Raw genomic sequence first — 13,945 nt, forward strand, 5'->3', positions numbered from 1 at the left:
GTGATCTTCCCCCCTTGGCTCCCAAAGTACTGGGATTACAGGTGTAAGCTGCCACACCCAGGCTTTTTTTTTTTTTTTTTTCTATAAAACAAAAACAAACATCCCTCTCTCTTTCCAAGTATTTCTATGTGTACAAGCCTAGGGAAAGGTGTGACACTGGGACACTGGAAATTCAGGTGATCAGCACTGGCTTCCACAGAAGAAAGAAAGGGATGGAGGAGAGAGGAAAACTCTGCTCCTTCCATTTGAAACTCTGATTTCTTCTACTTGTTCCATGAGATACCTTTGTAATTAATCCAAGAAGAATTTAAAGAGCCACGTGGCAGATACAAACACGTTGTCCAGGCCAAAGTGGCCCTTTTCATGGTTTTCTTATCTGGGTTTTTTTTTTTTTTTTTGAGACAGAGGTCCCCCAGGCTGGAGTGCAGTGGCGCAACCTCCCCTCACTGCAAGCTCCGCCTCCCAGATTCAAGCCATTCTCCTGCCTCAGCCTCCTAAGTAGCTGGGACTACAGGCACCCGCCACCACACCCGGCTAATTTTTTAAATTTTTAGTAGAGACGGGGTTTCACTGTGTTAGCCAGTATGGTCTCGATCTCCTGACCTCGTGATCCACCCGCCTCCGCCTCTCAAAGTGCTGGGATTACAGGCTGAGCCACCGCGCCCAGCCAAGGTTCATTAAAAAACAAATCCTGCTGTTTTCTCCCCTGCAGAAAACTCATCAACAATGTCAAATTAACTTCAATTAATGCCCATATGACAGTTACAGGGTTTACAGGCAATCTTTACTCAGTAATTTCCCAGTACTTAAGCTCTACAAAGCAGGTTTCCCGTACTATCAAAAATAAATTCAGGCCGGGCACAGTGGCTCACGCCTGTAATCCCAGCACTTTGGGAGGTCGAGGCGGGTGGATCACGAGGTCAGGAGATTGACACTATCCTGGCTAACACGGTGAAACCCCGTCTCTACTAAAAATACAAAAAATTAGCCGGGCTTGGTGGCAGGCGCCTGTAGTTCCAGATACTCGGGAGGCTGAGGCAGGAGAATGGCGTGAATCCGGGAGCGGAGCTTGCAGTGAGCCGAGATCGCGCCACTGCACTCCAGCCTGGGCGACAGAGCGAGACTCCGTCTAAAAAAAAAAAAAAAAAAAAAAAAAAAAGGCCAGGCGCGGTGGCTCAAGCCTGTAATCCCAGCACTTTGGGAGGCCGAGACGAGCGGATCACGAGGTCAAGAGATCGAGACCATTCTGGCTAACACGGTGAAACCCCGTCTCTACTAAAAAATAAAATTAAAAAAAAAACTAGCCGGGCGAAGTGGCGGGCGCCTGTAGTCCCAGCTACTCAGGAGGCTGAGGGAGGAGAATGGCGTAAACCCGGGAGGCGGAGCTTGCAGTGAGCTGAGATCCAGCCACTGCACTCCAGCCTGGGCAACAGAGCAAGACCCCGTCTCAAAAAAAACAAAAAAAAAACAAAAAAACAAAAAAACCCAGAACTGCTTATATAAGTCATTGTCACTCATGTGATGAGCCCCTGCTTGATACCCGGTAAGATTAAACATCCCTTATGCTAGTGTTTCCCATACTTGGCTGGCTGATGACACAATTCACCTGTCTGGTTAAACTGGTCCCTGGGTCCTTGTTCAGACCCAGTGAATCAGAATCTCAGTGGAAAGGGCTCAGGACTCCGTTTATGTTTGCACTAAATGTTTAGAAATCACGGCCTTAAATGGTTCTCAAATTCAAAGTGCATTTGAGAGCTTGTTAAAACGTTTATTCCAGGCCTGCCTCTCAATGATTTTGGTTTGGGAGATCTGGGGTAGATTTGGGAATGTGTGAACACACCTAGGTTTCCATGCTGCGGTGATTGGCTGGTTGGGGGTCTTTCTTAGTAGCCCTGAAGGTGGGAAATTTTCAGTCACGAGATGCGGGTTCAAGTCCTAGCTTTGTCTTGTACTAGCTGTGTGACTTTGGGAAAGTCACTTAACTTCTCTGAGCTTCTCCTTCTACATCTGTAAAACAGGTAAGATGACTCACCTATCTTAGTGGTCATAAGACTTAAATGAAGTGATTCAGGGGATTTTTTTTTTTAGGTAGATAAAATTCACATAACATAAAATTAACCATTTTAAAGTGTTAACAATTCAGGGGCATTTAGCACATTCACAATGTTGCACAACCATGACCTCTGTCTAGTTCCAAAACGTGTTCATCATCTCCAAAACAAGCCCCGTACTCATTAAGCAGTCCCTAGACAACCACGACTCTGCTTTCTGTCTCTATGGATTTACCCATTCTAGATGTTTCCTATAAACAGAATCCTAAAACATGTGACCTTTTGTGTCTGGCTTCCTTCACTTAACATAATGGCTTTGAGGTTCATCTTTGTTGTGGCATGTGTCAATATTTCATTCCTTTTTTCTGGCTGAATAATATTCCCTTTTTTCTGCCACACTTTTGTTTATCCATTCATCAATTGAGGGGCATTTCGGCTGTTTCCATCTTGTGGCTATTGTGAATAGTGCTGCTATAAACATTCATAGACAGTGTTTGTTTAAACACCTGTTTTCACTTCTTTTGGAAATATACCTCAGAGTGGACAAACTAGCTGGGAAAGTAGTTTTAAGTCTCAGAGCTGGGGTTCATGAATAAGGCATTTGGGGATCCACTGGAGTTACGGGCTCCCAAGTAGAGACATAAAACTTCATGCTTCTGTTCCTTCTGGAGGGCAAATTCAGTGCCTTTTGCCTGATTCTCAAAGGGGCATTAATGCAATAAAGGTTAAGATCCACTGGCCTAAAACACTGAACATATTTCCGTTACTATTACTGACTGTGCACTTCAAAGATCCAGATAAACGAATCCAAATTTTACTCAGTGTGTTACAACTTAATTTTAGTGATGAGTGTTCAATGGATTCTAAGATGCAATTTTCTCACTTCACCATCTGGGAGGTCGGGGCGAGGCTAAAAGCAATAGTGTGTAATAATAACTGCCACCAGGTGGCGCTCATGATTCGCCGTGTGCACAAACGTGGGGCGTAAGAGTGTCAGGGTTTGCAGAATGCCAGGCAGCACCCTGGGAGATCACCTCGTAGGCAGTGGGAGAACACTCCTAACCCATGGGAACTAATTGGTTGTGAGAAGGCGGTGCAAGAGGTGGGGAATAATTAAGCAGTGTTCTCTAAGCAGGGGTCAAAAGCAGGCAGAGGTCGGACGTGGTAATCCCAGTACTTTGGGAGGCCGAGGTGGGAGGATCGCTTAAGGCCAGGAGTAGAGACCAGCCTGGGCAACATAGCGAGATCCCCATCTCTACAAAAGTAAAAGAATTTAGCTGGGCATGGTGGCGTGTACTTGTGGTTCCAGCCACTTGGGAGGCTGAAGTGGGAGGATTGCTTGAGCCCAGGAGATAGAGGCTGCAGTGAGTCATGATCACGCCACTGCATTCCAGCCTGTGCAACAGAGCAAGACCCTGTTTCCAAACAAACAAACAAACAAACAAAAACAAACAAACAAATAAACAAAAACCAGGCTGGTTCACAGGGCTGGGACTAGGGCAAGGCGAGAGACGTCTAGGGCGAGAAGTGTACGGAGACTCTTTTTTACAGGCTGTTCTATGGGACACTTGGTCACCTCCTTACATTTTTCGCCTCAGGCACCTCTCTTGCCTCAACCTCGTCCCAGCCCTGCCTCAATGTAACTGCAAGCCCCTCGTATCAAAGACTTTAGTTCGTTATGGACATTCCTACTGAATTCTGCATCCCTGATGCTTTAATGGGACAGGAGCAATATATACATATATAGATATATGTACACATATGTATGTATATGTATACATATACATGTATGTATGTAAATGTATATATATTTTAGTACAGAATGACATTCAACAGGAGCAATATTGAGTGGAAAAATAGGATGTTGAAGACCTGGAGTAAAAAATGATTCTACAGCTGGGTGTGGTGGCTCATACCTGCAATCCCAGCTACTCAGAGGCAGAGGAGGGAGGATCGCTGAGGTCAGGAGTTCTAGGCCAGCCTGGGCAACATAGCAAGACCCTGTCTCTACAAAAAAATTTAGTAATAATTTAGAAAATCAAAAGTGCCAGACTTTGAAGGTAGGGAACTTTTAAATACATTGGAACCAGTTTATTTTGCTTGCATTTTGTTTGTTTGTTTGAGACAGAGTCTCAGTCTGTTACTCAGGCTGGAGTGTAGTAGCGTGATCACAGCTCATTGCAACCTCTGTCTCCTGGGCTCAAGTGATCCTCCCACCGTAGCCTCCCAAGTAGCTGGGACTACAGGCACATGTCACCACATCAGGTTAATTTTTGTATTATTATTATTATTATTTTGTAGAAATGGTTTTACCATGTTACCCCAGGTTGGTCTTGAACTCCTGGGCTCAAGCAATCCTCCCACCTCAGCTTCCCAAAATGCTGGGATTACAGGTGTGAGCCACTGCGCCTGGGCTGCTTATATTTTCATTTCAACATTTTCATAATTGTGATATATGATAAAAGGCTTAACGCTTAAAGACCTTTTTATTTATTTATTTATTTATTTTTATTTTTAGATAGAATCTCACTGTGTCATTCCAGGCTGGAGTGCAGTGGTGTGATCTCAGCTCACTGCAACCTCCGCCGCCCGTTCAAGTGATTCTCCTGCCTCAGCCTCCCGAGTAACTTCAGGCGTGCACCACTATGCCAAGCTAATTTTTTTTATTTTTAGTAGAGATGGGGTTTCACCATGTCGGCCAGGCTGGTCTTGAACTCCTGACCTCAAGTGATCTGCCTGCCTCGGCCTCCCAAAGTGTTGGGATTACAGGCGTGAGCCACTGTGCCTGGCCAAAAGCTCCTTTATTAAGTAAAAATAAAAATTCTAAGCCAGGAGAAGACATTGTGTCATAGTGGAATTGGCAGCATTTTGTTTTTTCTTTTGTAGTGGTGCAAAAAGTAATGGTGACATCTTAGATTTAATGAAGTACAGTAGCTCAGCTTTTTATTATTTTAAAATTTAATTTTTTTGAGATAGAGTCTTGCTATGTCCAGGCTGGAGTGCAATGGCATGATCAAGGCTCACTGCAACCTTGACCTCCTAGGCTCAGGTGATCCTCCCATCTCAGCCTCCCAAGTAGCTGGGACTACAGGTGTGTGCCCAACTACTTTTTTTTTTTTTTTTTATAGAGATGGGGGTCTCACTATGTTCCCTAGGCTGGTCTCAAACTCCTAGTCCAACTTTTTAGAGCAAGTTCAGAACTCCTGTGAGCCAATCCTGACATCTCCAGGCCCCGTGGACCCTGTGTGGTGAGTAGGTTTCTTTACCTTTACACACGGGCAGGGGCCCGTTCCAGTGGGATGGCTGTCCCAGGATGCAGCGGATGGTCACTTCGCCCATGAGCTCAAAGCCTTCGTAACACATGAAAGTGAGGGACTCTCCTGGCAGGTAGAGTCGCTTGTACAGGATTTGGTATCCATTTTCAGGCAGCCCTGGGTTGTCACATGCCAGGGACTCCTCCGCTGAAATGCAAGCCAGAAGGAGCTCTGATGAGATGATACAAATCTTTGGGGAGTCCTGCTCAGAACCTGTGTGATCTAGCTTTGGTCAGCCTCTCCAGCATCCTCTGTCTGCATCACCACCTCGCGTCAGACTGTTTTCTATTTCTCAAACTCTCCTTTCTATCTTTCACCTCTGGGCACAGACTACATATGGGCAAGGTAGAATGAAGTTGGCTGTGGAATCAAGGTTAAAATATGAGTTCTGGCTGGGCGTGGTGGCTCAAGCCTGTAATCCCAGCACTTTGGGAGGCCGAGACGGGTGGATCACAAGGTCAGCAGATCGAGACCATCCTGGCTAACATGGTGAAACCCCGTCTCTACTAAAAAATACAAAAAACTAGCCGGGCGAGGTGGCGGGTGCCTGTAGTCCCAGCCACTCTGGAGGCTGAGGCAGGAGAATGGCGTGAACCCGGGAGGCGGAGCTTGCAGTGAGCCGAGATCCAGCCACTGCACTCCAGCCTGGGCGACAGAGCGAGACTCCGTCTCAAAGGAAAAAAAAAAAAAAAAACGAGTTCTGTTACTTATTAGCTGTGCGATCGTCAGCAAGTGGCATAACCTTTCTGATCCTTACTTTCCCCATTAGCATAATGATGATCAAAGTATTATCTATCTTATAGGCATTTGGAGGACTAAAATAGATAAATAAAGAAATGCTTAAGATGTTTTTGGCATGTCATAGCTGCTTAGTAAATGATGGACAGTGAGGGTGTTTAATTATGAAGTCTTCTCCTTGCTTTTCACCTGACACCTAACCTGTGCATCCATCATGACTAGGTCTTGTCTTTCAACACTCAGTCTTCATTTCTCCTTCTCCAGGAAGCCTTCCTTGATGCCTCTTACCATCAACTGAGTCGTCAGTCTTCTTAGTTTTTCCAGCACTGCATGCACTGTATTGTACTGAATTATTTATGTTTCATTGGAGATGAGCCTGTCAGAGCAAGCTTGAAGCTCGGGGCCTGGGATTTAGTAGGAATGCAATAAAAGGCCCCAACTATTAAAAATAAGCCCACACTGCCATCTGGTGACTACTCTCTTCAGCTGCAGACACAAAGCCCCCGGTAGCCTAAGACACCCAGGCTGGAGTGCACTGGTGCAACCCCGGCTCACTGCAGCGTCAACCTCCCAGGGTCAAGCCATTCCCCTGCTTAAGCCTTCTGAGTAGCTGGGACTAAGGGCGTGTCCGGCCACACTTGGCTTTTTTTTTTTTTTTTTTTTTTTTTTTTAGTAGAGACAGCGCCTTGCTATGCCTCCCAAACTGGTCTCAAACTCCTGGGCTCAAGCAATCCTCCTGCCTCAGCCACCCAAGATGCTGGCATCACAGTATTTATTGGAGAGTTGAACCTGCAGGTTTAACCCATTTCAGGCCCCAAGTGAAATCTAGTCCTTTTTCAGCACCTGGATGGAATGGACAGCTAGCAAATTGCTTCACACACAGGACTACAAATCCTAAAACATTATAAACTTTATTATTTAAAAAATTTTAAATTGTAGTAAAATCCACATAACATAAAACTGACCATCTTAACCATTTTAAGTGCATGGTCCAGTAGGTTAGTGTACTTTTACATTCTTGGGCAACTTATGTCCAGAACTCTTTTCATCTTGCGAATCTTACACTCTATATGCATTAAACAACTTATCCCTAGTCCCTGGTATCCCCCCCATTCTACTTTCTGTCTCTATGAAGTTGACAGCTCTAGTTGTCACTTGTAAGTGGAATCAAATGGTATTTGCCTTCTGGGACTGGCTTTTTTCACTTAGCGTAATGTCCTCAAAGTTCATCTAGGTTGTAAGATGTGTCAAAAATTTTCTTCCTTTTCAAGGCTGACTAATATTCCATTGTAGGCAGGTGCCACATTTTGGTTTTTGTTCATCCATCGATGGACACTTGGGTAGCTTCCCCTTTTGGCTACTCTGAACAATACTGCTATGAACATGGGTGTACATGTTAAGCTGTGCCCAGATTTCTGACCCACAGAAACTGTCAGATAATAAACATGTGTTGTTTGAAGCATCTTATTTTGCAAGATGAATCTCAAGCATCCCTTCAAGACCCAGATTGCTACCCAAAGGCAGGTGGGAACTCTGTCTTATCACCATCATAACTTCAGAATCTTTTCTGGCACCTCTTTCCCAGGCTTAAAACTCATATTATGCTCATACCCAGTACAATGCCTGGTTCACAGAAAGCATTCCTTTATTTACTCAAATAATGTTTTTGAGAAATTACTACGTGCCAACAACATAAGTAGTACTGAGGACACAGAGGTGAATAAAGCAGATACAATCCCTGGTCCTATGGTACTTGTGGTTCAAGGCACACAGTACAATATAGGTCCCAGCTAGAACCCTTTTCTCTGTGAACATGACTTACATCTGGGCTCTACTTAGCTTGAGCAATGTCAACTAAAACAATAGTTACCGAGCTTTCACAAATTAGGAGATTTCAAACAATAACTTAGATTTCTGGATTCTTCTGAAACATTAGAAGATTGGGCAATACTGGGTTCACATAGTTACATGGCAATGACTGGCTGGAGTTGAGAACTGGCTTTCCCTGTTAGACCAGGAATATTCTTTACTTTGGCCCCAATCTCTGCCACTCCCTATTGCTTGGCCTTGTAGGCATTTAAATGTATCACTTTTCTCATGAAAAGATCAATGAATCAATTGATGAGTATGCTTTAGTCACAGTAATCACCACACATGAAGAATCAGGGCTTTGATCTCCTCCAGTGGGTAGATGGGTAGGAATCTGGTTTCTACTCTTGAGGTTGAAGGGTTTTCCTTTATATGTCAATAGCAGTCTTCACTGGTGCTTATGAACTGTTTCCTTCCCACCCTTGAAATCTAGCCCAGAAGTCAACCTGTGGAAAGAGACTTTCCAGGTCACTGTGCAGCTGGAGTTGCGTCTTGGATGACACCATAGATAGCTCTGGCGAGCACCCATGCATTTATTCACAAAATATCTCATGAGTGCTTACTTCATGCCCAGCAATGCATCCAGCAATGGGGTAAGGAGGTGAATCAGACACCATTCCTGCCCTCTAAAGCTCATGGTCTGCATGCTCTAAGGGGCCAAGCAAATGTGTAAATGAACAATGTAATTAAAAATGGCAGGTGCCATAGAAGAGAGAAACTCAGAAGACCCTGGCTGGCTGGAGAAGACCGCTAATGCAGCCAAGGGAAGGGGCTGTTGGAATAGTTGAGCGAGAGAGGCAGAGATGCTGAATGTACTTCCCTTTCCACAAGATTCCCAGAGATGAGGCAATAAGTGGTTCAGCTGACACTTGGCCAAGGCTAATCCTTCCACTAATTGAAGGTCATTTGTATACTTGAAGTTTACCCCCTGGCATTGCAGAGCAGGATGGATATGCAGCCAATGCTTCTGTGTCTGAGCCCAGAGTCAAATCACAAAGCCTTGCTTAAATCAATCATGGGGCTCCCTCCAAGGCAGCACTCTATTATGTGTTTATGGACGAGACCTAAAAGGGCTGGCAAGGCATCATTAACCCTGCAGAGCGTGCCTTGGGGATGGGCTGTAGGAAGGGAGAATTTTATTTTTATTTTCACAGCCTGTGCTTTGTTGTATTTTTTTTTTTTTTAATGCAGGGTGGGTCTGCATTATTTTACAATAAACATAGATGGTATAATGAATGTTTATACATTATAAACCCAGTGCCATTCATGTTCTAATGATTCCTCTGAAAATATCCTTAGGAAGTCTTTGGTCCTCAACCCAGCTGAGCTCACTGCTGCATCCTTGGCAGCCTGGTACAGGATAGGAGCCCAATAAATGTTTCTTGAAAGATCTCACATCGTTTCATTTAAAGGCAAATTGCAGAGTAGAAGCGCTTGGGCTCAAGTGTCCAAGGGCTCAGGATTCAGATCCTAGTTGTACGTCTGTGAGCACAACTGACCTCTCTGAGCCTCAATTTCCTCTCTGAGCCTCAATTTCCTCTCTGAGCCTCAATTTCCTCATCTTGAAAATGGGCCATCTCATGGTGTTTTTATGAGAATTAAATAAGCTCATGCACATGAGATGGGCAGCATATAGTGAGCACCCAAATACACACTGATTATTTTTATGACTTTTATAACTCTTGTCATATTTTCATACCAATTGTACTGTTGTTGACTTAATACGTATATATACACATATATATGTGTGTGTATATATATATATGGAGAGAGAGAGAAAAAGAGAGAGACGGAGTCTCACTCTGTCACTCAAGATGTAGTGCAGTGGCATGATCTCAGCTCACTGCAACCTCAGCCTTCTGGGTCCAAGCGATTTTCCTCCCTCTGCCTCCTGAGTAGCTGGGACTACAGTCATGTGCCACCTAGCTATTTTTTTTTTTTTTTTTGTATTTTTAGTAGAGACAGGGTTCCACCATTTTGGCCAGGCTGGTCTTGAACTCTTGACCTCAAGTGATCCATCCACCGCAGCCTCCCAAAGTGCTGGGATTACAGGCATGAGCCACCACACCTGTCCTCTTTAATATATTTTTGTAAATTTCTATTGACTTGTTTTTCTATTTAGATTGCACTATATAATTTAGCCTCACTCTAAATAATAATAGTCTTATAATCAGAGGCTTCACATGTCAGTTTTAATTTTCTAATTTTCTAAGCCAAACGACTCACAAAAAGTTCGTCAGGACACTGTTTAAAGCCGCGTGAGTACTCCCGTAATGTATCTAATACTCCTACTCCTCGGGAAATGCAGCCCGGTGCACTACACTTTATAGTTTTTGAACTCCTAGAGTCCAGAATACACTCTCCGATTTTTTTGTTTTTGTTTTTTTTAGACTGTAGACTCTGTTCCTCCAACATTCCATCCCTGTGCTAGGAGCTGGGTATGAAGTAGTGAATTAGAGAATCATGGTTTCTGTTCTCCCAGAACTCAGTCGAGTGGGGAACAGAGAACAGTTATCGGGTCATTGCAACCCAGTGTGATCTCAATTGTGCTGGGGAAAGCGCAGAGGAGAAGCCTCACTTTCCCTCCCCCTGGTGGGGGAGGCTTTTTCTTGTTGACATTGGTGGCTCCTTTCAGAGAACACAAATCCCTATTGTATTACCTGCAGTGCAGCAAAATGACCAGCAGGTGGCAGTGGCAACTCAAAAGAATTCCCCCATGAACCTTTCCCTGGAATTTTTCTTTGCTAAATTAAGATTAATTAACACAACACATATTTATTGGACACCTTCTGTGTGCCAGGCATTGTATGCGCTGGGCATACAATGATGAGCAAGGTGAACATGGTGCCTTCCTTCGAGTAACTTAACACTAATTCAATCCTCTATGTATTCCACAAGTATCTCCTGGTACCAAATCAGTGCTAAACACTGTCCTCGCCCTGGGGAGGTATAGGGTGGATAAAGTATAAATCATTAGACCTGGATTTGTAAAGGAGGATATTGACAGCTGACCTAGGAGCAGGACCCCCAGGCTAAGTTGCTAGAGTGGCCTTGGGTTATCCTGTGCCCTGGCTCTGCCCCCTATGGTATTTTAATTTAATTAGTCACCCAGAGGATTCTTTTTAAAACTCTCCAGGCGATTTTAAAGTTTGGCAAGGGCTCAGCACCACTGCTTTGGTATCCTGGCATGGTTAACATATTAACTCACCATTTAATTAATTTCCAAAATATTTGCACAACCATTCTGTATTAGATGATTTGCATATATTATTTCTAATCCTCCCACAAAGTCCTTGAAGGTAATAACATTCATGACCAAAACAGCCAACATTTACAATATTTACTGAGTGCATTCTCTGAGCCAGATTCCATTCTGAGTGTTTTATATCTATGAACTCATTTAGTTATCACAACAACCGTAAGACACAGATGTTATATCTTCATTCCTAATTCATTTTATTTTTATTTTTGAGACAGGGTCTCACTCTTTCACCCAGGCTGGAGTGCAGTGGCATGAACACAGCTCATTTCAGCCTTGACCTCCCTCTCAAGTGATCCTCCCACTTTAGCCTCCCGAGTAGCTGGGACCACTGGTGTGCACCACCATGCCTGGCTAATTTAAAATTTTTTTATGAAGACAGGGTCCCGAGGACCCTGAGGTTACCAAGGCTGGTCTTGGACTCCTGGCCTCAAGTGATCCTCCTGTCTCGTTCTTTCAAGGTGCTGAGATTACGGGTGTGAGCCATCATGCCTGGTCATCATCCCCATTTTATATCCAAGGCAAATGGAGCACAAAACTGTTGGGTAACAAGTCAAAGGTCACAGGCTAATTAGCGGTATAAATAAGATTCAAATCCAGGTGGTCCAAATCCGGTCTTAACCACTGCACCATGCAACCATTTTACAGATGAGAAAACTGAGGCTCAGGTGGAACTCACTGGTGAAAATTCCTCTCAAACAGGAAGTGGCTGAGCTGCGAATTGAGCTGAGGATTCTCTAGCTTTCAAGTCAGCTTGATTCGATTTTGACCCAGTCCTCAGTAAGAGTTTGAAAACAATGTCATATGGAATTTTTCCCCAGCAGGAACCAGCTCTTGGAAGGCATTTGTGTGTATCTTCAGTGCCTAGAAGATGGCAGAAGAGTGAAAGGAATAGGAGCTTGAATTTGAAACTGGAAGCCTGTGTCTGCTGCACCACCTTGAGTGAGTTGCTTATGTCTCCGGACCCCATTTTTCCTGCCCATAAACAGGCTGGATCTTAGCTGAGACATGGCTGAGCAGTGACATGTTGTCACACTTTGAAATAAGATCATCTAAGGCAGGTTTTCTCAACTTAGGGTTTACATTTGGAATGGATAATTCTTTGTGGTGGGGGCTGTCCTGGGCACTGGAGGATATTGAACAGCATCCCGGACCCTGATCTGCTAGAAGGCGGTAGCACCCCTCTTCCTTGACAAGTTGTGACAACTCATAATTTCTCTAGAAATTGTATTGACACATGTCCCCTGGGAAGCAAAATCGCCTCTGGTTGAAAACCACTGGTCGAATGTTTTAAACAACTCGGGTTGCAACTGGAGTAACTCCAGCCGTTCTCTCCCAGGAATGCAAATGAATTGGACCGATGGCCTTATAGATCTAATCACAAACCTACCCTCATTTCTATTTTCTTTTTCCATTTTCCTCTCTCTTTAACAATAGGAGAAAATGTACATTTCTGGAGCACATTTGAACAAAATGCTCGAAAGCAATCCCCTAGTAATAGTTACAAATGGTTTGCAATATACCCTACAAGTAGTGGAGCTTAGAAACAGAGTGGTGATTAGCAGCCAGTGTTAACTGAAGACTTGCTATGTGCCAGGCACACTATTCATTAAAAGCCTTTATATTTATGATTGTCTTGTTCATGTTTCAATCTTTCTGATGAGAAAGCTGGCTTGCATAAAGTCTTCGTGCTTGTAAGAGGCAGGGCTGGGGTACAAACCTAGACGTGCTGGTTTTGAGGGCTGTCCATGTAATGGTTCTGCTCTAACAAAAGGCCCTTCTTTTACCCAAATCCCCTAGGTTATCACGGGTTTCTCTGAGAGACCGCTTTCCCAGAGACAGAGATCTCTAAATGAGGACGGGCACTCAGCTAACACTGGACATGCTGGTCAAGATGTGGCCACAGGAGATGGCTCAACAGTAGAAGCTCCTACCGTGGCCACAGTCTGGCCACAGCACCTGTGGGCTCTGTCCGGGCTGGGAAATCCCTACGTCTCTTATCCCAGGTGTTCTGGGCTCAGGGCTGTGATGAACAAGGGCCTTCCCGGGGAATCGCTGTCTTTTAAGCAAGCTGAGTGACTCCTGGAGAGCCACCCATAAAACCCTCGCTGGGTTTGTCAGATTCTTGTTACTTTTGGTGGTGTGGTTTATGTCTCTGGGATGGGTACCTCAGGAGTTGTCCACCACGTCCCTACCAAAGAGGGGAAGTTGCAGCAAAGCGGAGGTGTGATAAAGACCACGTTCGTTTTGCTAACAATATCAGCAACAGTAATAATCGTTTATTGAGCCTCCTGGGCCTGAGGGTTTCAAGGATCAACTGGAGTCAATCCTAGCAAATGAGTTATGTGTTTGATTCTATATATTTAAAAAAATGTTTTCCCTTTCTTACTCTAGGGAATGTGATTCTACAAATATATAAACAGATCATATCAATAAACTGCAGCAGCTATGGTGACAGATGTCACTGTAGGTTCCATAGGAATTCTGAGGAGAGAAACACAACCCAGCCTAGGGAATCAGGGAGGACTTCCTGGAGGAGGTGATGTTGACGATTCCTTCATAGACCTGTCTTTCCACCCTCCTTTCCAAATAGGCCCCAGGTTCCATGAGAATGTGGGTCATATCTGTTTATACTTTACTGTTTTTTCCAGGGGCTAGTGCCAGGGTTCCCAAACTGTGCACCAACGTGACCCAGGATGCCACCAGGAACTCAC

At 44.4% G+C, this 13,945-nt stretch overlaps 1 protein-coding gene across 1 annotated transcript in view; it reads right to left on the bottom strand.

Annotated features, from left to right (window-relative positions):
• The window catches only part of SEZ6L (seizure related 6 homolog like), a 214,430-nt gene that overhangs the window by 10,067 nt on the left and 190,418 nt on the right, over positions 1–13,945 (bottom strand). The window contains exon 13 of the mRNA XM_030915875.1: positions 5,318–5,512. Within this exon, the coding sequence (XP_030771735.1) occupies positions 5,318–5,512 (195 nt within the window). The remainder of the gene's footprint in view (positions 1–5,317; positions 5,513–13,945) is intronic.

The sequence above is a fragment of the Rhinopithecus roxellana genome, chromosome 13 (assembly GCF_007565055.1).
Source record: "Rhinopithecus roxellana isolate Shanxi Qingling chromosome 13, ASM756505v1, whole genome shotgun sequence".
NCBI lineage: Eukaryota > Metazoa > Chordata > Mammalia > Primates > Cercopithecidae > Rhinopithecus > Rhinopithecus roxellana.